Genomic DNA, 24698 nt, shown 5'->3' on the forward strand with positions numbered 1-24698 from the left:
ACTAAGGGGCCTAAAGTGTGCCAAGAAAACATCCCCCACACCATTACACCACCACCACCAGCCTGCACAGTGGTAGCAAGGCATGATGGATCCATGTTCTCATTCTGTTTACGCCAAATTCAGACTCTACCATCTGAATGTCTCAACAGAAATCGAGACTCATCAGACCAGGCAACATTTTTCCAGTCTTCAACTGTCCAATTTTGGTGAGCTTGTGCAAATTGTAGCCTCTTTTTGCTATTTGTAGTGGAGATGAGTGGTACCCGGTGGGGTCTTCTGCTGTTGTAGCCCATCCGCCTCAAGGTTGTACGTGTTGTGGCTTCACAAATGCTTTGCTGCATACCTCGGTTGTAACGAGTGCTTATTTCAGTCAAAGTTGCTCTTCTATCAGCTTGAATCAGTTGGCCCATTCTCCTCTGACCTCTAGCATCAACAAGGCATTTTCGCCCACAGGACTGCCGCATACTGGATGTTTTTCCCTTTTCACACCATTCTTTGTAAACCCTAGAAATGGTTGTGCGTGAAAATCCCAGTAACTGAGCAGATTGTGAAATACTCAGACCGGCCCGTCTGGCACCAACAACCATGCCACACTCAAAATTGCTTAAATCACCTTTCTTTCCCATTCAGACATTCAGTTTGGAGTTCAGGAGATTGTCTTGACCAGGACCACACCCCTAAATGCATTGAAGCAACTGCCATGTGATTGGTTGGTTAGATAATTGCATTAATGAGAAATTGAACAGGTGTTCCTAATAATCCTTTAGGTGAGTGTATCTAGGCTACTGTATTTATCAATGTTTGTAACATTATACAAACTGTTGGGAAAAAAACACAACAAAGCTTATGTAATTTACACTTCTTAAAATTCAACAAGACTTATATTAACTTTACCTAATTGATCATATCCCCCACAGGAATATGAAATTCTGAAATGTAAAGAAATGTTAAACTTAATTGTAATAGGATGAACAATCCATATTTACACTTAATCAAAATAAGCTGATAGTTCGATACAATACAAATATTAAGCCTTAATTGACATTGTAAATGTCATAACCTTTTTCACCCAAAGATGGCCGCTACATCCCGAAATGCTTACTCTTATGCTTATGTTTCAAACTGCGACTGTATATATCCCCAAAAAACCCCAGACTAAGCAAGATCTCCTAAATTATAAAACAACTGGAATTTTTAAGAACATTTTGCAACAATCATCATATTCAGTGTAAAATGTACCTTCCAACTAAAACACCAGTGGCACATACAAACTGCATATTTGCTTATTCAGGGCCTGTGGATAGATGGTATACTGTATATGAAGCGGTGAGGAATCATCTCATTACTGAAATATTTATATATATAGACTTGGGATAAACATATGAATTTGAAACAATTTGGGGGGCACGTGCTTCCAGCCCTGATCCCCGGACACAAACGTCCCACACCTCACACAGCACCATATACATACATACATGCACTTGCAATGCAGAGAGCACATCAGCCTCTGCCTGCAAAAAGACGGGGTGGAGTATAGATCGTGCCTGGATTGATATCGTCTTCCATGCGAAATAGCTTGAGGCTTGAGTCTTATTATCATATTAGTGTTCTCCAAAGATTAGCTCAGAATCAGCCGAAGATCTAGAGCTACAGTTGGTGAAGAAATATGGAAGCATAGGGAGACATATGAAATAGGTATATCATATACTAAATTCATTTTATATATATATATATATATATATATATATATATATATATATATATAATTTGTAGATAGAAGAACTAAATACAAACAAAGGTGCAATTTGGGGAATTAAGACTGCTTGACTTTGATGGCAACACATTTCTTTTAATATGTAAATCTTTCCAGTGGCAATTAGGATTAGTATTAGTATTCTCTATTCAATCTTTGCAACTAGATGAACAGCTAGATGAATAGCTATATTAGGGGTTAGCATCCACAATCTAATAATGTATTATGTTAAATATGAACTGATAAAACAAGCAACCATTTTCACTTAATAAAGTTGTAATTACATATTAAACTGCTCAACCTTTCATAGTGTTATGGAATAATGGAATTCCACCCATGCAGTTAAACTAAGTGGCTTTTGAAAAAAAAAAGGATCTCCCCAATGTAAAGATGGATTGTGTAAAGTTTTATGAATCATCTCTGACAGACACTTCCCGTAGTTCAATGCTTAGTTAATCATTATTAAAAATCTCATAAAGGTAAATCATGTGATACTTAACTCCAGTCCTGGGGAATTGACTGTGAATGAATTCTTGCCAGGTGTTGAGTCCCAGTGGTTTTCACAATGTTGCGTGTGTACACATTGGCAAGCTTTATAATACTTGCCCTACAAGCTTAGGCATAGTATACAAGACATGGTCCCTGAATTCAGACCATAAAATGTGTTGGAGTAAAACATGGAAAAAACAAAAATACCTACAAATAAATAGGATAGGAACCCTGCTACTCTTAATAAAGTACAAGTAGCACAGTTAGTTTATTGAAACTGAAATCAATGTATACATAATGTATATATTTAAGTCAGACTTTCCTAAGACACAACAGCAACCTGTGCAGCTGCACTTAAGCTAAACTAACTGAGGGGGCCGCTAAGCTATGCACTTTTAACAAGTTGTGTGGTTTTAATAAGAGGCCTTTTGTGCCAAAGCTTCTAAATTGCTGCAAATTGCATCATTATATTCTATGATTGCATATCTGCATTTTCAAAAACATCTTTCTGTTCCAAGTGTTTGCTTCAAGGCCGAACACAAAGTGCAGCCTTCCCACATATCAGGAAATGCCCCATTTAACAGAGCAATATCAAGCTGTCTCTTTCGTTTCTTTGTATGGGAGGGATTCCCCAAGTGTGCCTACTCTGAATAGCACAACTCAACAGAGTGGGATCTGACATCTCGAATGTACACAATGTTAGATAAACGTGTGTGTGTGTGAGTACAACCGGTTTAAAAAGAAAGCTGCTTGTTGCCCTGGATAATGGCAACTGTCTTAATTAATGGCAAATCTATGCATCTCCTTCAAATGGAGGTGTGGGTCTATCTGAAATGTTAAAAGCTATACATTATGCTCAGGGTAGGAACCCCATCCAAGTTAGATAAAAGAGTAACACTGCTTTGTCTCTGTGTAAAGGTTTGGCCCAGTGTTAGGAATTAATATTCTTCTGTGTGTCAATAGATCTGACTATTCTAACACTACGTACAGAATAACATCTTAATATCTACTAGTCATTTAGAGTGGTAATGAGACCAAAAACGGCATCATTATTGTCCTCTCCATGTTGAACAGGGAAAACTCCCCCCCCCCTCCCTCTTCATTCATGTATTGAAATACAGACAGAGCTGTGTATTGTTTGACAAAGCCATGTCATATCACATCTGTATAAGACTTACCTGATTTAATAAACTGTCCCTTTCCATGCTAGGATCCCCTTTCTTTTTTTTTTGCTCCTTGTGTGTGTTCAACAGTAAACTTTAGCTGACATAACTTTGCATCTCTCGGGTCTCATCACTTGCCACTGATTGCAAAGAATGTGTCTATTATCCCTTAAAAATAATAGGCCCTGCAGCTCCAAATTTACATAAATAATTACGTCTCAGCAGCACTGCACATAAAATACAATGTATTACCATAATAAAGCACAAAACTGAGTGCTTTGCATCAATTGAAAATCATAAACCTTAATTAATATGACGGTAAACAATTTATGGTAGCTTCAATTAGGCAAAGGTGTCTAGTTTTTTGGTCCTGCATTCCACATGTTCCTTTTGCAATGGTTTTAATTAGGAAAAAACATTACCAGGCTTGACCATATACATATGTGTGTGTGTGTGTGTGTGTGTGTGTGTGTGAGTGGTTTATCTGTCAAACCTAAACACATCTCACTTACAATGCACTCTAATTTCCATTTAGGCAGGTTGTAAACTGTTAAAATATTGTCCCTAGGCGTATGAGTACAATGTATGGAAACATGGTTGTTTCCTAGTTTACAGGATGTTTCACAATTGACAACAGCTACACCACAAGGCCCCTGGACTGTGCATTTCCTTTGTAAGGTGCCCTCTGTAGTTGTGGAAACTGCATTGCATTGTGCGAAACCGCCCTTAATTAAGGATTCAAGTGATAGGTCTGCTAGTCTGAACCCATTTGGTGTTTTCTGAATGAAGGTTAATCAAAGGTGTAACAAACAGCAGGGAATATTTTTCTTGCTATTATATTTAACCCCCTTTCATTTGCAAATGTCAGAACTACAGCTTTTTGTCTAAGATGATTAACTGATCATACCTCTGTGACAGAGAAATGTGTAGCTAGTGCTTTTACTGCAAACACCACATTCCCTGTGATGACAATGATGACAATGTGACAGTTTATAGGACTGTATGGAGGACAGCCCAGATCAGATTTCAATCATTACCTTTTCTTGTGACAAGTTTAGTTGAGAAGAAGCAACACAAAGGCCATCATAGCCTGAAAATGGCCACAATGCAGAACCTGTGACAGAATGAGGGGCAGATTCTAGTCTGTTTCTGCAGATGCCCTTGTTAGGAACCTTACATGTATAATTATGTAACATGATCAGGCTTAATGAGCTGGCATTTGTGAGTATAGGAAGGGGGGGGGGGCTGCGAGCAGAGAAATGTCAAAATCACACAAATAACCTGTCCAATTCTCTGAGCAGGGCTGTGCTGAGGCCAGCCAGAGCAATTTTCCTATAAGTTCTTCCTAAAAACTTAAACATTTCAGTTGAACACTCTTCCACTCTGAAATCACACAATCAGGTTCTGCTGCATTTAGTCTCCAGTGTGCTGTCAATTGAAAAGGCATTTTTCTGGGCAATTATTGTCACTTGTTTCACTTAAAACTTTTAAAACAGGACAACAGTAGATTGGTTGTTGTACTGTAACTACCAATGGGAATTAGGGGAAGCACATTTCTATGTATTTCTTTTAAAAGGAGAAGTCATTATTTTCCCCTCTGACTGCCAACACTTAAAGCAGCTTTTTTTTTAAAAGCAAAAACACACAGGAGACTAAACACACAGCTGAGCCTAATTGTGTGATTTAAAAGTTTAACCTTCAATTGAAATGTGTCAGTTCAGAAACAGACTTAGAGAGAAAATACTGGAAGCAGCTGCACTCCGCATGGCTCTATTTTTTAGTTTCAAAGTGTTTTGAAAATGGAGCTGTTCAGATGATCACACCACTAAATAGCAGTTGATTTGCTCTGGCCCTTACAAGACAAGTGGTTGTACATCTTAAACAGAACTACCCTAATGGCACGCAAACTCTCCCTGACAGCTCTCCACAGATCTGCACAACAAGGCCGACTTTATTTCCAAAAGTGTTACAGATACTGCAATGCAAACCATACGTTCTCAACTGCACTGTAGATAGCTGCAAGAAGCCTATTAATTATGCAAGATGGCTTGAGCATTGCATTATTAAACAGAGGAAACTACTTGAGAGGGATTATCCTAAATTCTCTTCAGGCAAAACTGGCAAATTTGCCTGGCTTAGCTGTTTAGAAGTGACTGTTTCCATTAAAGTAATTGCCTACTTGTTTGCTTCTATATGCTCATGTGCTGCACTGCCGAGTTTGGAGTGCAATTTGTTTTTTGTGTTTTTTTAATAAGTGCATTTTCTGTAATGTATGCATTTGTGCTCATGGAACCATACTGGGACAAACACTGGGACTCTATAGTGAGGTGAAATGCAATGCTTTTAACGAGGCACACTTTAGGGGTGGAGGGAAGGAAACCAGACACCCCCACCCATCCCTCCATCTCCCCTCTATAGGTCTTAAGTGCATCTCAATGATATTCCTGTATTTATATAGGTCGAAGGAGCAGAATCTTTGGAGATTACAAATTGACCTATTAGAACGTGTGTAATAACTCAGTGTTAAAGAATCAGACGTAGGTGCATTTAGCGCAGTTTGGCAGCGTATAAATTGGCTTCAGCTATCCTCAAGCCATAAGGTACTCATTCCATCTGCAATTTCCTTCTGAGACAGGCAACACTTGATAAATCTTAATGAACCTTGGAAAAGTGACGATGAATTGAGGGCATGTTTCAGAAAGGGAGCAGGACGGCAAATCGATACTGTGAACTGCTGCAAATAAACATCCCATCGCCTAATTAAAAAAAGGAAAAGGAATAAAACCTCTTAAGCCTCTGACCCGGCTCTTCTTTACCGTGATTGCAACATTAACAAAGTATCAACATCAGTATGGTGGCATGCTTTTGGTGTGGGGGGGTGTTAGTACCATGAGGAACCACAGGGATGTCACGAGGCTCATAATAAGGGTGCTATGAACATAACTCAAGGGGTGAGAGAAAAATACGAAGGTAAGACTCTCTCTGCTTTGAGGTCAATGATAAAAAAGGCTAATGCTGGCAAATTCCTTTGTAGTGTGGTTCTCTTAATAAGCTGCAGGATTATAACTTGTATAGTATCATTATTCTCCCTGAAACTTGGAATCATTCAGGGGGGCTGAGTGCCTTGGTGTAATTTAAATTAATGAAACCCAGATAAGAATAGAATCCCAAAGCCGACCGCCTCTCTCGCCTGGCATTAATCCGCAATGACAGACAGACCCTGTCTTTTCCATTCACACAAGACAGGCATGCACTTTATGACAGTGTGTGTGTGTGTGTGTGTGTGTGTGTGTGTGTGTGAAATGACAAATCTAAAATAAAAATCACGTCTTTACTGTACACCGAGTGAAGGCAAGCACTAAGCAGCTCATGGAGTTGCCAGGGAAGCTAAATAATTGTCTCAAATATCAAACGGTGGAATAGCAATTACATAATCTGAGAATATATGCTTTGCCAAGAATCGGGAAAGAGAAATAAAACCTTTTTAGAATAGTCTGGGAAACTACTGCACATCTATACTGTAGGATGTAGGATTTTAAGCTTGACTGACACTGTTCACAAGCTACAGTAAATAAAGTGTTGGCTTGTGCTGCTCATGATCTTATGAGATACGTGGAAATCTATAAATACATAAATATATAAATAAATGAAGCAGAAGCTAGAGGCTGTTTCTGTATAATGTAAAACTATAAGAATAAATAATGCAATGAATGTTACTACTTCCTTCCCCAAGTTCAATATAAGATTCTGCAGAGAAGTAAAACAACAACAAAACGGTGCATATCTATAATGCCAGGCAAGGAGCTTCGCATACTTTCCATGTACTGGAAATAATGACACAGGTTAAACCGTTTGCATTGAAGCCATTAATTTTGAACAGTCCTACAGAAGTTGTGCCCTTCTATTGAACTCTAGTACAGTCCAGGATTAATATACATTCTTCTCACAGAGACAAACTACACGATACAAGCCCCATCAATCCTATCCATTGACTTTATAGACTGCAAGAGCCAGATCCATCACTCATTGTGTACCATGGCTATTTACCAGTCACTTTTATGAAACATAATATTATTGTTATTTCAGCTGTTTTGTTAGGCCACTCTGCATGGTTAGCCTGAGCCAGATCCACCCATCTGGTCAAACATGCTAGAATGCTGCACGAGGTCCCACAACGTCTATGGTGGCGTTTTGGTTTTGGTCTATAATGCAGAGTTAAGGCTGTTTTTCTTGACGGAGTCATGCTGTGATTAGGCACTCATCCGAAAGTCATACATATTACTTGGTCAAGTGGTAAATACGAGTTCAGTCTGTTCGAGTGAGGTCAGAAAAATTGGAGGGAAATACGGTTATCAGAGAACATGGAGATTCGACAAAATATGTGTTTTAAGAAGCACATAAACACCTGTTCTGCTTTCCTTTCAAGAAAGAAAATGCATCAGCTAGATGTTTAATTCTTTCACGTTTATAGGCTACATTCACATTAACCATAGCAATATTTTGCTGTGTATCATAAACTCACGTATCATCCAGAATCCCAAGTTTCCCACTTGTATTTACGACGTGATCGGACGTTCCAGTGCAATTTACAAGTGGGACATTCATTATTTCCCAGTTTCTCATACCACCCAATTGCAGCATTCGAAAAGGGGGCGGACGGACGATTTGTTGGCTTGGGGGCATTGCAGCACTACGGGGGGGAGGGCACTTTTTGTGTGGCAGTGCAAAGACATGGCTGATTTTTCTCCCCCAGTGCATGTACCTATCTATAATTATTGTAATTGTATTGCAATTATATAATATACACCTATAGAGCCTACATGAAGATATAACATGTACAGAAACTTATGTCACTGCCATCATGCTGTAGCACCATAACTTCACAAATACCTCACCCCAATTGTTTCTAAGCTATCCCATCACTTGTATTGAAGAGTAAACTGACATACATATTAACTTGAAAATCCTAACCAGAAAGGCCAACAGGCATAAATCTGTGCTTGTTGACTGATGGTGAAAATGGACCAGTATCAGCTCAGGTTTAAATTATCTTAAAACAGGGCTACCCAGGCTTGGTCCTCTTAAAACAGGTGACATCTGGCTTTCATTCAGCCTGAAAACAATTACAATACTAATCTCAGGGTTTAGTGCGCTAAATCAGACCTTTTTAATTGTTGCAGCTCTTTCACACTTGTGGATTTCAAGTGATCCATCAGAGTTACTTAATCTATTAAATTTGTAAGCAGCCAAGAACCAATAAAGAGTCCAAATTAAGTGAATAGCTAGAGCAATTACAGGTCAATTAAGTGAAAGAGCTCAGGTCACATTGCCCTACATTAAACTTGGTTGCTGTAACACATCTAAATTCACCACTTCACAACAAACAATTATATTCAAAGAACATTCTAATACATGGTGGTATTTTCCTTTAAAAATGCTACAGTTCTTTGCCTGTACATGAAGAGACGACTTTAAAACAACTTCATCTCAGATTAAAACTTTATGTGGTAATGGAAAATGCTATCTGGCAATAAAATAAACCGTGCTTGGGTACTATTTGCAATGAGCAGGTAGATCATAGATTTGATTTGGTCTAGGCCTAAAACTGTTTGATATTTCCTGTCAGAAAATGTAGGCGTATTTCAGATTTGCAGTTAATCCAGGGAAAAGCTCTTTGTTTGAACAGTATCCAAGATCTCCTACAAACCCACACGGGCTTCACAGGTGGAAGAAGTAGGAATCAAATGACAATGGCTTTATAAGAAACTGTGTCACGCACTAAATCTAAAACATTCAAAACAACAATAAAGGAAAATGATACCTTCTTTCCCTATATCTTAATATAATTGCATCAAAACAGGAAAAGAGATTAAACTGCTGACAGACAAATGGTCCTTGTAACCCTCTGATATTGTCATTGTGTTTCCAGTATATTTCGAGCAATCCTTAATGTAAATTGAACTCCACACCACATATGACTTGCTTACACCTTAACACTGATATTAAAGTATCTCTGAAATCTATACACATACAATTTATAGCCCTGTGAGGTGATCATTAGTTCCTTTTAATTTCATTTGATTTCATTTAATTTCATTTGAGTCCAATATGTAATTGATCAGCCACTGCCACAGTCACAGGCTTTGAAAAAGGTATTTCTCCAGTGGCTGCTTTAACACGTGGTACATTTGGTGTGATTGGGTTCGATATGTTCGCAACCTTTAAAACTGTTGTTAAATGGCCTTGCCTTAATAAGTATAGATAGACTCTTTGTGTTGAAACAGTTCCTTGCCGTTTGTCTGATCTGCTCTAATGTCTATCCTTGACACAGATGGATGCTAAAAGGCTGAAGTACATAAAAGGAAGCATTACTGTACTGCTAGACTTGAGTTGCCGACAGCCACTTTCAACTCCCGGCTGCAATGCTTCCCGACAATCCAAACTGGAAACATTTTCTAAAGTAGCTTGAGTGGCTTTATCCCTATTTTAACACTTAGCAAAGAAGTGGTAATGGCCCTCTGATATCTTAATCAATGTAAAAAAGAGAGATTATTCACACACTCACACAAATATATTTATTCAATCCATTACAAGGTGATAAAGATCCTTGATGTACAGAATCACTGACCTGGATTTGTGTTGAAAACATATATGTGGAGCCTGTTAGTAAATGTGCGAGGTATCTATTCTTTAATATCCTTAACTCGTACTCTGGTCCACTTCACTACATACAGTAAATAAACACAGCAGAGAATGGGTATATATACATATAAAATATAATAACTTGCACACTTACTGATGAATTACACTTGTTAATATATATATATATATATATATATATATATATATATATATATATAATTAATGCTGTTATATTATTATTATTATTATTATTATTATTATTATTATTATACTACTATGTTTAGTGCTGAAGAAAGAATTTGGAATATGTCTTAATGAGTTACATCACCTTGAAATTAAGCTTCTCTTAATTTTGCTTGTTAGGGTTTATGGTAACAGTGTCTGTCATCTTGTAAATTGGTTACTTTGCTAATGTATTCATGTGCAGAGTGTTAAAAGGGAAAACATTGAAAATATAAGGAAAAGAAACGAGTCCATGAGCTGAAATCCCGAGAAGACGACATTTTATTATTGTTGTTGTTGTTGTTGTTGTTGTTTTTGTTGTCGTGTTAGCCATTGTATTAGTGAATTCAGATGCATTTGAACAACAGAGTGTCAATCCAATTATCAGCCACTTCAGGAGTCTAAAAGCATCGGAACCCAAGACGCAGACCCTGAAGTCAAGTGTGCTTAAACTGCTCTGGTGACATTGTACACAGTCCCATCAGCACCTCAGACACCGATTACTAATAACTGCAACATCGATCTGCAGCAGACGCCCTTCAGCAACACGCACTAACACAAGAGCACAGCAGAAAGGAGAGATGCCAATTTAATTTTACATATGTTTGCGGTTTAGACCCCTTTCTTTTTTTCCACTGGAAATCACAGGCGAGTCAATTACAGCTCACCTCTTCAGCAAACTCCCACTGCCAGGGGGGATCTAGCACCACCTGCGCTTTTGCCATCTTCAAAGATGGTGCTATTAGGAAACAAGGTAGTGGCAAGCAGACTCCAACAAAACTCTCCCATGACAGCCCTTAGGTGCATGATGAAAAAAACATCAAAGCAGGGTTCCAGCTGAAAGATCAAAAGGGGTTCACAAGACTGGGTTTCTATAGGTTTCAAATGCTGCCTTTATAGGCACTACTGCAGAGAGATGTTTGTTCCAGCATCTTCATGGATAACAAGTTCTACTGGAAAAAACAAAAAATCCATCAGTATCTCCAGTTTAGAAGGGCTATCTGTGTTTACACTGCCTCTTTGATAGCTGTACCTAAAATCGCCCAAGCTTATATTTAGTAAAATACACATAACCCAGAAAAATAACTGTGTATGTGACTCCCCCTTATCCTGTATTTGAAAGGAAAGTACAAGGAGAAGAGGAAGGTTACCCTATCCTACAAAACAAGTTATCAAAGAGCACTACCGAAAGAGAGTAACATTAAAGCAGCTGTTTTGATAGGAACGAATGATTCATGTTCTACTGGCAGAAAAACATTAATACTATGGGGATTATTTTTGTATTCATTTGAAAAAAGAGTCCCCAGTAAAATAATGTTCCTTACATATGATCATCTTCTGGACAGGATCTTTAAGGGTTCTGGCATATCTCACATAAGGAAAGGACACCAAAAGCAGAATGTGAAAGCAGCAGCAATATTCTGAAACATTTTCTCCAAAAAAAAAAAAAAAAAAACAGTACACTGAATGAATTTCTTATGATAAAGTTATATTTTTGATAGAGGAGACCATTTTATGAAATTGTTAGGTACAAAAGCTAGAAAACCAGGTGGCAATATATATTTGAATGCAATACAAGGTTCCAGCATCAAGAAGTTCCCCCAAACTTAAAAGCAAATTGAATTGGGACAAAGTAGTGGACAAGGGAATACATTCAACAGATTAACAGTCTTCTGCGAGGGAATGGATTTACTCTGTTTTGTATTACACATTTTCACACTTATTGAAAAAGAAACTAGCAATGAATGAAATATTCAGTCCCTCATCTGCAAAACCGCCCATCAAATCCTCACTGTATTTGCAAAAGCTATTGGAAACACAAGCCAGATGGTTTGTGATAATTCAAAATCAGTTGATATTTTAAATAAATATTGTTTTGATCATATATTCTTGATAACATTATTTGTCATATGCTAAGCGAATCTAGGTAAAAAATAACTGATAAATCTACAATACAATGACACTTTGAGTAATCCATTTTAAAAAAAGAGACAGAAAATAAATGGTTTATGTACAAATTTGTCTTATACAATGGTCTTCAGTCAGAATTCAACTATTTATGGAATTGATGTACAGACTTGCCTTTACCACTCTTTTACTATGCAACACCAGATTAATATCTATGTTATCATAAACGCCCTAAATTGGGAATGTAGGATAATAATTTTTTATCAGCTTTATCATATGAGTGTTTATAATGATTTCTCAGTTTTTGAATCTTTACCTGCTAGGTTCATCTGAGCCAAAGAAAGAATACGCCACAGATGGTAAAAAGTAATGAAACCGCAATGGCAAACGGAAATGTGAGTATTGATTTTAATATGTATTCAAATGATTCTACAGGGACACTTTGAAATACTTAAGATATCTGAAATGCAAGTAGATATAAGACATTTCAAATTAATGTCACCATTTCTTTCTGTAATTGGGCGAGTTATTAATTTAAATTTATTAAGCGGCACTCCAAGGAAAAGCTGTCAATATTTTGGCAGTCTAATTGTAGGTTTGCAAAAACTGTGAAGGAATAAATAATTCTGGAAAACATTGATCTAATGAAACATTTCGTTCTCTGGTTTAGAAACCTGTAGTCATCTTTCTTAATTTCATTTTCCCCAAGGTACTTTAAACCTGCTAATGAACTCCACAGTAGCCTTTTCAGTACCTAATCTGAATCTGAGCTCTAATTTAATTGATTACAAATGATTGGCACCCACACTGTAAACAAAGTTATTTTCACAAAGACCAACACATATCCCGCCGCACAACCAGTCCAATAAAACTCTAATCAGAAGCATAACTATGGCATAAATATCCTTAACACTTGCCAAGGCTCACATTTCTTTTCTTTTTTTTTAAGTTGAAAAGCAGTGATCGATAACACTGAGATCTGACAGAAAACGCTTTTGCTTTTTCGAGGTTTGGATGACGGGGGCATGACTCTGAACTTCTGATATCTTCCTTTGTGTGAAATGTAACGTGGCTCTCTCACTGGTACTATAATCACATAGCCTGCTGTTTCAAAAGAGGAAAGTTCACTCTGATCTCTCTCCCCCTGCCCGTGCTATTTCCTTTAGCTCACATGTTAAGTCAGCAGTAAATATCAAGACTGAAATGTAAGTATTGACCCCCAGTAGACTGCAGGAGCTAATGGAGTTTTCACTTACTTGATGCTCTGTGTCTGCAGTGAGTCGGGGTCTGTGGCGTTGAGAGTGGCGACTGGGCTGCCGATGGGGATATTCTCCTTTTTGGTGACTCTCATGGGGTCGGGGTAGAAATTGGGACCTTCATTGACGTCTAGCACTGTAACCTGAACTGTGGCTGTGGAACTGGGTCCATAGGCCACAGTTGGAACCAAGGGCTCCTCGTTTTCTACTTTTATCAGAAGTGTGTGGAAGGCAGAGATTTCATAGTCCAGGGGCTGAGGAGAAACACATTGAGAGAAATGAGGAATCAGGAGCATCTTTTTTTAATCTCCTTTACCTTTCATATTTAGATCTCTACAGTTTTTCAACATACCCAAGATATCACAAATAATCAAGATCATTATTGAGTCCAACTCTACATGTGCTGTTCAATTTAGATTTTCATAAACTGAAGAAACACAAACATAGATCTGATGAACAATGAACAAGACAGCTGTAGAACATTACGCTGCACAGCATTGAAATTAAATCTGACTCCTATACAATACATATGGTTTCATCCAGATATTAAATGCAAATAATTATTTGTCATCATCATCAACAGCTGATTAAATTAAATAACAAGGTTCATATAAATCCATTTGTCATGGAAAAACAGGAATATTCAGTTTGGCAGATTATTTCGTTTTTCTTACTTTTGTTGATTAAAAAAAATAATCTATGATATACATTAATCAATGTATTTGGAATGTTTAGCTTACCACTGCATGCACTTTCTGCCTTGAATGCAACACCGACCCCTTACAATCAGTGCCTAAATATACTGTAATAAACTAATAAACCTGGGGTGCTTTTCTGTGCTCAATGCCAATGTCTAAATGAAAATATGACTTGAATGCTGCAGCTTCATAACAACCAAACTGTCAATGATGATGACAACTAAAGTAAGGATAAATGGTAACACTTTACAATAGGTCTGTGTAGTTACAGTGTTTTAAGATAGTAGACACTCTGTAATTACATCTCAGTTACTCATAATAACAGTGTAATTATGCATTTGTAACATGTACTTGATGTGTAAAATGATTAACGGTATATTTGTCTGGTATGGATGCCTTTGGAGCTATACCGGGCATCATAGGTGTTGGTTTAGGAGGGGACAGGGGGGACACATCCCCCCCAGTGTTGAGAGAACCTTAAATTGTCCCCCCCCCCAACATGGCCGACTTTTTACACATTAAGTAATTTTAACAAATGCATAATTACACTGTTCTTATGAGTAACAAAGATGTAGTTACTGAGTACCTACTATGTTAATTTTGTTCTGTTAAACTCAATATATTGTGTTTGTGTATATTCTGGTTAGGAATACTTAATTATATTTATCACTGAAAATTAGGAACCTTGTTAATGAGTTTGGAATTCACTGCAGCATTGAAAGTCATTCATGCAAAACAGCAGGACAACAGTTATCCTCACCATAATCTATTGCTGCAAAGAAGCATGTGGGTAAATAATCTGCAGAGGGGCAGCACTGATTGTTCTTACCTTGACGACAGACAGCATGCCTTCATTGTTCTTGGGGTTGGTGTGAACTTCAAAGCTCTGGCCTGGGTTTCCATTAATGATGGAATATACTGCTCTCCAGGCTCCAGTTGTGGGATCATCCTTGTCCTCAACAGTAAGGTTGACAATCACTCCTGTAGACCCCTCATTCACCGTGGCTAAGAACTGAAAAGGGAGAAAAAAATAAAGGATGGGTTATTTTATAAACAGACTAAAGGATTTCACTGGGTTGAAAGGATCCTTGGAAAAAAAGTGAAATATTTCAGCACTCTGGGCATGTAAATCTTTTTTTTTTTTTCATTATGGGTCTTAACGCAGTGACATACTGCTGTTATTCTACAATTTCACCTTAGGGAAAATAGTTATTTGTTGCTTTCAGCTGTACCAAATCAAAATCCTTCCCGCTACCGTTATCTCCCTAAACAAGCAGAACTGTACAATGAAGGATTCTCTGGCCTCCTTAACCATCATAAGTGAAAGAATCGCTAAGCTTAATGATGCTGGAGCTTCTGATGAGTGGCTACAGTACATCTTCTGCAGACTGTGCTTATGCTTATCCCACTACAGCATCATGTCTGTTTTAAAGGGTAGGGTTGGGTAAGCAATAGGATGGGAGAGGACATATTAGTGTTCACATCATTCAGCAGGACAGGTGCTCACAGACATTATGCATGTTGAATAGTGATGAGCTTTTACAGCTAGGAACGAGGTAAAATGAGATGACGTGTTGGCGTTTGTCCCTTCGACTTGGCTGATGTACTCCAGCATGCACGTGGCAGACTCTCCAACTTAATTAATCTCCAATCAGAGGAATACAACATGATCCCTGAAGACAGTTCACATGTTCTTCAAAGAGCAGCAGAACAGTCCGTTCTTTCAGTAGTGTTAATCACCAGCTCCTCCGTAAGACAATTGTTATTCTCATGCATTTAGAATCATACAATGAACACAAATGAGAACTAGGTGCTTGAAGGTAATAACATGTTTACTAAAGGTAACAGAAAAGGGTAGTCTCTAAGTACACTGTTATAATTTGGATAATTGGTGATATCAAAATAATTGAATCTCACTGAGCAGAGAAGGCAGCATGACAAAATACCACCGGATGAATGCGCAATATGATGTCAGACGCATTTTTGCAAATTCTGGAATTAACAGATATCAAAACTGGCTTACAATACAAACTAATTACATGCTGTTGATTCTCCCATATCTACAAGAATACCAAGGAAGCCAAGTTTATTTTGCCTGTACAGTGTTATATTAAAGTCCATAGCAATAATGGTTACATCTACATTTGAGCTGCATAACAACATTTTCTACACATTCATGCCTTTTGCTACTGCTGGGCCTGCAGTTCTAGGATTAGTTAGGATTCTGTTCTCTTGTGCTGCTGGCAGAACCCAACAGATAGCAGTTCCCACTCACTGTGCCCCTCGGTAGCCAAGGGTACATGAAATAAATTGAATGTTGCTGTCTTTCACTGAAGTCAAATTGAACAATATGATTTTCGTACCGCCCTCACAGAGTTCGGTCCTGTTCACGCAAGTCATCTCTGTTAAAACAGTCACTGCAATGCTCCCTGACCCTCACAAATTGAAATCAAATGGATGATGCTGGGGCGCTTTCGCACACAAAGCAATGAGCGGCACCCAACGATCTTGCCAAGCACTATCCTTTGCATCCCTCCAAGCCCCCAAGGCAATTGCTCACAGCAATTCTAGTTTTCATTAAACTAAGTCCTTCATTGGATTTATTTCATTGCTGATTTATAATGTTCCATGAAGTTCAGCACATCCTGATTTTTTGCAAAGCTAGATGAGAGAACACGTCCCCCGAAATGAATTACCTCACTGGGAGACTATTTTCTTTTATGTTCTGTTTTTTAGTTCAACTTTACTAAAGCAAAATGCTAAATGAGAAAAGTACATGGAGCTGGAGCTGGAAACAAGCAAAAAATGTTTAAAAGTATTTTTCCCCATTCAATATATAGAGAAAAAGGATAAAAACAGTGAATAGTGAACAACCTCCATACACATATATTAGTATTAAGTAATATATTAAGTATTCACATTAATTTTGTACATTTTACCCCATGCATGGATTTATCTTGGTAATAGTTTTAACAAACTTGAGAAATGCATTGTAAAATACATTCCTGAAAAAGTCTTGAAAAAAGATCTCTTACTCTGAGCCTTCAGCTTAAACTATAAATTCATGGTGTCTTTTGCACTTCTATTTATCAAAGAATAAAGACAAAAAGTGCTCCATTTGTCCAGAGTAACAGCACAGTGATTATTTATGTTCCACATATCTTACCCATGTAAGACCTACAGCTAAGCCTTATATGAAAGCCACAAATCTTAGAACTTAGAAAGTGCTTCAGGCAGTAGGCATACCAACCAATACACTTAACGTACAATCAAACTACAACTGTTTATTTGTAAACCCATGGAAATTCCTCCATTTTATACCTAGTTACTGACTTCAATTTGCAAGCATTGTGTGTCCCATAAATATATGTTGCTATTCATTGGACAGAGTCAAGGTATTTGAAATCAAATTCCCATTGCCTGTAGACATCCAAGTGTTGTGTGATGGGGAAATTTCCCCAGGGCCATTAAGATCAATTTTCCTGCTGTTCCAGGGTTAGGGAGAATACTTGATAGCCACACACCTGAGAGACTCTTTCAACCAATGCAATGTATCCCTGCCTTTTGCTTTGTAAACAGGCCTTAAAAGTTGTACCTTCTTCCTTGTAACACCCCCCCCCCAAGTAAATCAAACCATAACACAGACCCCCTAAAGACATCAGATACCCACCCCCTTCAACAGCCCTCAAAGACAGTAGTCATGCATTTGCGATGAGGCTGCTCTGTTTCCTTGTGTAACCCCTGGTTCACTGGTCAACCACCACTCAGCAGCGCATTTCATTTAATCATCCCAGCCAGTGAAGCGGTAAGATGGATATATTCAATCTTCGTGGGCTATTGATAGTGAACCCCTGCCATGGCTCTGATAAAACCCCTATTCCGTCGAGTGAAAATCCAGCGGGGAAATAACCAAGCAGAACCGGCCTGGTTTGGAGATTGACTTGAGTTTCAAACCAGGGGAAAAAGTTTCCCCATTACTGTTGTTGGACTTAAGCCGCGTTTGATTCTGAAACAACTTGGAAAAATGGTATCTGAAAAGGAACAGCTTGTGGGAGAAGTCTCTTTTCTCCTGTTCCCAATCGCCACCTTTCAGAGCTCTCTCCTGTTTCCCGCCTCCCACAGGACAAGTGCTCTACAGCGAGCTTTGATGGGCAGAGCACAAAGGAGCCATCAGCCCTCAACATAAAATAAAACGCAGATGAAATCCCCATGTAGCAGATGTTTTACAAAGAAAATCAATTTGTGACAAATAACTGCTTGTCAATAAGACGGTATGGAACACTTTCAGAAACTAGGTAGGAAGATAGATAAAGTCAATGTAATAGGTGGGGATTAAAGCAAAGTGCACATGTGCTAGTATATTAGAATGAAACGCTAGGACCCTGTCAATGCTGTGCATGTTCTCACAGAGGACTCAAGACAAATCTCTCTCCAGTCTTTGTAGCATGCACATGGCCTTATTTAATCACGGTAATTTCCCGTTCTGAAATCAAAAGAGAGTGGCTTGAATATAAAGTTGTGACATTAAAGTATTCTCAATTTAAAAGTTAAATATATTGCTCAACAAACTAGTCTAATGCAAGCGATGGTATCTTTCCAGAGTTTGTTGAACACTGATTCAAACTCGGAGAGAATATAAATTGGGAAGCGCCACACTGGGAGATTTGGTCTGGCACCAATACTATGGAAAAGAAGAAAGTACGGTGCAATCGTGGAAAGCACAAAGTTCAGAAAAGTGCAGCATTTCCCCACTGCAGTGTAATAACCTGGAACAATTCCTTATTTTCCTTTAATCTCAGTGGCTAAGCTTCCCTCCAACTAACTAAAACAAATGAGAGCAGCAGGACGACAGGCAAGCAGTGGAGGCTTTTTTCTTATTTTTTTCCTTTTTTTCTTTCAGTTCAGGCCTTCAGTGTGCCTGAAACTTGGCCTTTCTGAACAGCCTTGAAGGGATGGGATTTAAATTGTGCTGGGGACATTAGTATAAAGTGGAATGAAGTGGAGAATACAAGCCTTTTCTCTCCCTGGAGTGATAAATGCCAGACTCCCCCCCCCTTTTTGAAGCAATGAAAATGGGAAACCAACACAGATTGGAGACGTATGACAAATAGGTTATGAATATAGATGGCAGCACACCAGGAATGAATTGTACAGCTGTTCATTTATTCTAATAGAAAAAGAAGACTGACGCACTGCTTTGGCCCTGGAGAACATGTCTATTCGTTTGACTGATGAGCTCATAATGGTGCTGAAAATTTGGTAACATCAGCACCCCTGACTAGAACCCTTTAAACGGTGATTGTTTATTTATTTAAGTATATATTTATATATTTTTCTGTTCCCTGCTCTCTTATTTTATTATTTGTAATTGAAATGTCCCTTAAACCTAAAGAAACCCAAAACTCCAAAAGAAATCCAAGAAACCCCTTCTAATTAGTGGATTCAGCTATTTCAGCCCCACCCATTGCTGTCAGGTGACAAACATTGGCAGTAGAATGGGCCGTACTGAAGAGCTCAGTGACTTTCAACGTGGCACCGTCACAGGATGCCACCTTTCTAAGACGTCAATTAGTCTAATTTCTGCCATGCTTGAGCTGCTCAACTGTCAATGTAAGTGCTGTTAATGTGAAGTGGAAACGTCTAGGAGCAACAACGGCTCAGCCGCGTAGTGGAAGACCACACAAGCTCACAGAATGGGGACAATGAGTGCTGAAGCACGTAGCACATACAAATTGTCTGTCCTCGGTTGCAACACTCACTAAAGTTCCAAAACTGCTTCTGGTAGCAACGTCAGCACAAGAACTGTTCGTCGGGGGCTTCATGAAACGGTTTTCCATGGCCGATCAGCTGCACACAAGCCTAAGATCACCATGTGCAAAGCCAAGCATCGGCTAGAGGGTAAATCTCACCGCCATTGGACTCTGGAGCAGTGGAAACGTCCTCTGGAGTGATGAATCACGCTTCACCATCTGGCAGTCCGACAGACGAACCTGGGTTTGGTGGATGCCAGGAGAACACGACTTGCCTGAATGCATAGTGCCAACTGTAAAGTTTGGTGGAGGAGGAATAATGGTCTGGAGCTGTTTCTCATAGTTCGGGCTCGGCCCCTTAGTTCCACTGAAGGGAAATCTTAATGCTACAGCATACAATTACATTTTGCGGTCCCAACTGTGTGGCAACAGTTTGGGGAGGGACCTTCCTGTCTCAGCATGACAATGCCCTGTGTTTAGAGCGAGGTCCATACAGAAATGGTTTGTCAAGATCGGTGTGGAAAAACTTGACTGGCCTGCACAGAGCCCTGACCTCAACCCCATCCAACACCTTTGGGATAAACTGGAATGCCGACTGCAAGCCAGGCCTAATAGCCCAACATCAGTTCCCAACCTCACTAATGCTCTTGTGGCTGAATGGACGCAAATCCCAACAACAATGTTCCCATATCCCATACCCCAGAATTAATAGTAACCAACAACTGCACAAAAAAAAAATATTTACAGATTAGATAAGAAGTCCAACAAAGTTTTTCTGTAATCTTATTAGCATTACACAGAGCAAAGTCATATTTGTCATAAATAATCTAATTATTGAAAACATTCCCATAAAGGTTCACATTTAATGCCAGTTGAGGAAATTTATTTTTTTGTGCAGTTTGTAGATTTGCATATATGCTTTGGATCACAGTGCGAAATATACAATGACAACCGGGGGGGTCAGCAGAACGTGAGAGCGGGTGACGGTGAAAAACTTTAAGAGCGCGGGTGTGGGGGGGAGGGGGTTTACCATGAGAGCATATGTTAAGTTTTTACTTCCCAGGGAACAAGAAACCTTCGCAGGGCTCTGTATAGTTCCAGTAGCTTCCACTGAACTTCCCAAGAGCAGAATGTTGCTGTAGATTTGTTATTGGATTTCATTTAAAGGAATACATTGAGGTGTAAATAAATGTGACCATCCTGTTTGCTGGAATTAAATTATGTATGACAAATATGACTTTGCTCTGTGCAATGCTAATATGATTACCAGTATTTTCTGACAGCTGGACATTATCCAAGCTGTAAATCTTTTGTATTTATATTGTTTTTTGTTCACAGTTTTGGTATGAATAAATCTGGAGGGTACTATATCCGCACACACACACATACAGACACACACACACACACACACACACACACACACACCAGGCTAGCTAATGATTTAATTTGGTTGAGCAATCTAATCTGGAGGATTTAAAATTGAACAGTTTTGCTGGCCGTTTCCTAAATTGGACTGTTATGGCACAACAAACTTGATTTACCTCATAGAAATGGATAAATGATGTTAGGGAATTCGATTCAAAGCAATGTGGCTGAATACCATTAAATGTCACAATAGATGGCTGGCTACAGTTGGCAAGACAATTCGAATGGTCTCCTCTCATTTATAACCTTCCTGAAGTTCTTAAGGATACAAGGAAAAAAGGCATATCCAGACAGCGCTGGAGGAATTAAATCCAAGACTTTACAACTGTTTAATAATTCCTCTGTTACATGCGTCTGATTTAACAATTGGTTGAAATACATGAACAGTAGATTTACAATTATCTTCATTTATAAGAGTTACTTGGTTGACAGAAGATAAAGACTGTCTGGGAGAAATAATGATACAATTTGAAGCCTATAAGCCCTGGATCAACGTTCTTCAAAGTGGGGCTACTGCTGTCCAGCAGGTTTAGAAAGAACTCCAAAGTAAAATCAATTTAAAGAATACATAAAAAATCACACTTGTGACCCCAGTTCTGCTGTGACAAATTAAATAACAGTGGACATTAAAATTATATGATCAGGTCTGCTCGGTAACATACACTAAAATCAGAGGTGGGTAAGTGGTATGTTGTATGTGCTCTGATTATTCTGAAGTCTTCATTGTGTTAAACAAAGCTTAGCAACTACCCACCCACACAGGCCATTGAGCAGCGATGACGGAGGCAAGAGTGAAGAACGAGGTCAATGTGTGAAAATGAAACACAATAAACAGCCATGGCCTTCACCTGCAGAATTATGTCAGGGCATAACTAATGACTAGAGTACGCTCTAGACACAAATTATTTAACTAAAAGCACAACAGAAGAAAGCAATGTCATGAAGATGATTCAGCTCTAGCCTCCTTTTACAAGAAACACTCAGAGTGTTAAACAGCTGTCTCACAGACTCATCTTTAAGCTCTGACTGGAAATGACTGATTGATCTCAGAAATTGAGAACAGGGTACAAATTTGGGGGAAAAACAAACAAGAAAATACAACCAGAAGTAGAAAACAAATAGTTTGAAGCACATTGTGGGAGCAAGATCACGTGTCATATAATTTATTGTTAATCTGCCTTATTTCCCATTTCCAAACTGGGGTGGCACAGTATTGCATCCAGCACACTGCAAAATAATAGGAAATGAGAAAGAAATCCATTGGCTCAGTTCAACACTGTTGAAATCCTTTCTGTAGTAAAGGAGAGGGAAAAAAAAAACTACCTAACTTTGGCACAATTGCATCCAGAGGAGACGGGATTTGTTGACCTGAAACACTACAAATCTTTCCACATGAGCAGACCTATTCACAGATATGAGAGCCAATATCAGAGCAATCTCTTCTGCTGCTGTTTCTCTCTCTCTCTCTGTCTCTGCAGGTGCAAAATAAATATGATGTGAGTTTTGGAAGATCCATTGATATCAACATTGTGTCAGACTGATTAACAATAACAGCTGCTATTCAACAGCATACACACAGCACTTAAAAGTTGTATATTTTATTCATAGGAGGGCCACATTCAGGACACAATGCGTACCATACATTCGGAAAATTAGTGATGTGCCCCAAATTTACTTTCTTACATTGGAAAAATCATTACATGGACCGGTCCATTTGTTTTGATCTTAAAAGTTTAGAATCAAATAAGATGATTTTATTCTATTCAGCAGTGACAACCCGTTCTAGAATGGTTTAGTTTTGTAAGCATGGCAATCTGAGCAGATAAAGCAACAATGGCGGAGTTTACCATGTGTGTTTTGACTTTGACAAGTCAAAGATGAAATTAACCTTTCCATGGTTTTAGTTTATTACACTCGGTATGAGCTGCTGTTTCCTCAACGTTCAAATTAAGGGCAAAGGAGTGAATACATATGTAAATTAGCTCTATGTACAGTTCTCTTGCTGTTTTTGCTGGAAAATGCCAAAAAGGGTGGTTTACATGCATGGAGAACGGTACTCAAGATGCTTACATCACTGAATCCAGAGATATCACGCCACAACATGTTCAAATTAAACAGCGTGCAGCTGTGGCTTTTGCCTCGCGTCTCGTTGTTTAATACTTTGTTTTACTGATCTTACCCGAGTGCTTTTTCATGTCACTGATGGTGCTAGTAAACCGTGAATAAATTTTTCATAAAGTTTGGATTACAACACGATGTACAGTACTGAACAGTGTACAACAGACCCACAACAAGAGCATAATGATAATAGGAATCTGAAGAAAAAACAGTTTCCAACATTGCATTAACGTGAAATACACCTTTGATAACCATGAAACGTCCATCACCAACTTATTTTACCTTAAAACCCACAATAAACTGAACAGTTATCCTGCACTTTTATAATGTGTTCATTTAAGCATATAAATGATTATCTCAGCAGAATTGACACGTGAATAGTGGGTTTATTTTCCTGTGTTTTCAACATTTTTACGTAATTGATTTTCTTCCACAAACCCGATTTGGGCCAAACGTGCACGTGCATTATCACTTCACGAGTTAGAAACACTGCATGTTTCTGAGTCAGTGCTCTCCATGTACATTAAATGAAAGCCTCCAAAGGACTTAGGAGGATGTTGTAGAGTTGGTGCCTGAATTCTCCATATTGAGGTAGGAACTCTACAGCACCGTTCACACCGCGGCTACAGGCTCCATTTGAGTTCATAAATATTGAGAAGCCAGGGAGAGTAAAAAAAAGGACAACTCCAAAGACCCTGGGATCCCACAGTTATCTCAGAAGCAGTGTTAATTAAAATCAACAAGCTTTCTCCCTGCCATAAATTATGCAGACAGCCATGCCATGTGCCATGCTAGCTTTAAAATCTAACTCAACTTGAAGGTAACTCCCATGACTAGAGACAAGAGGTTTGCCATGGTTTCAACAGGCTGTTACTAATGTAAAAAAAAGAAAAGAAAAAGACAAGACAAAGTACTTCAGTGCAGCTGTCAGTACTTAACAGGATCATACCAAGTGATATAAAAACACAACCACCACGTCACATGTTCTGCAAAGGCAAGTCTTTTTCAGCTCTGAAGAAAACCCATCCCACTACAACAATACAACAACACACATCGATAAATAAATACATACATTTGTGCTGGCAGGGTAGCCCTTAGCTATGCAAGAAAACCTTGTTTACCTTTGGAAGTGGTATCACAGATGAGAACATTTTTATTTGTATTGCTCGTGATCTTGTTAAATTGCGGCTGGCACAGATAACTACAACCGGGGCTTTGATGTCTTATTATACGGATGGAAGAAATCCTAGAGCAAAAAACAGCCTTTACAACTA

At 38.6% G+C, this 24698-nt stretch overlaps 1 protein-coding gene across 1 annotated transcript in view; it reads right to left on the reverse strand.

Annotated features, from left to right (window-relative positions):
- The window catches only part of cdh13 (cadherin 13, H-cadherin (heart)), a 424551-nt gene that overhangs the window by 64706 nt on the left and 335147 nt on the right, over positions 1 to 24698 (reverse strand). The window contains exons 9-10 of the mRNA XM_066713996.1: positions 14961 to 15143; positions 13434 to 13687 (exon numbers count right to left, since the gene is read on the reverse strand). Of these exons, the coding sequence (XP_066570093.1) occupies positions 13434 to 13687; positions 14961 to 15143 (437 nt within the window). The remainder of the gene's footprint in view (positions 1 to 13433; positions 13688 to 14960; positions 15144 to 24698) is intronic.

Source organism: Amia ocellicauda, chromosome 9 (genome assembly GCF_036373705.1).
Source record: "Amia ocellicauda isolate fAmiCal2 chromosome 9, fAmiCal2.hap1, whole genome shotgun sequence".
Lineage (NCBI taxonomy): Eukaryota > Metazoa > Chordata > Actinopteri > Amiiformes > Amiidae > Amia > Amia ocellicauda.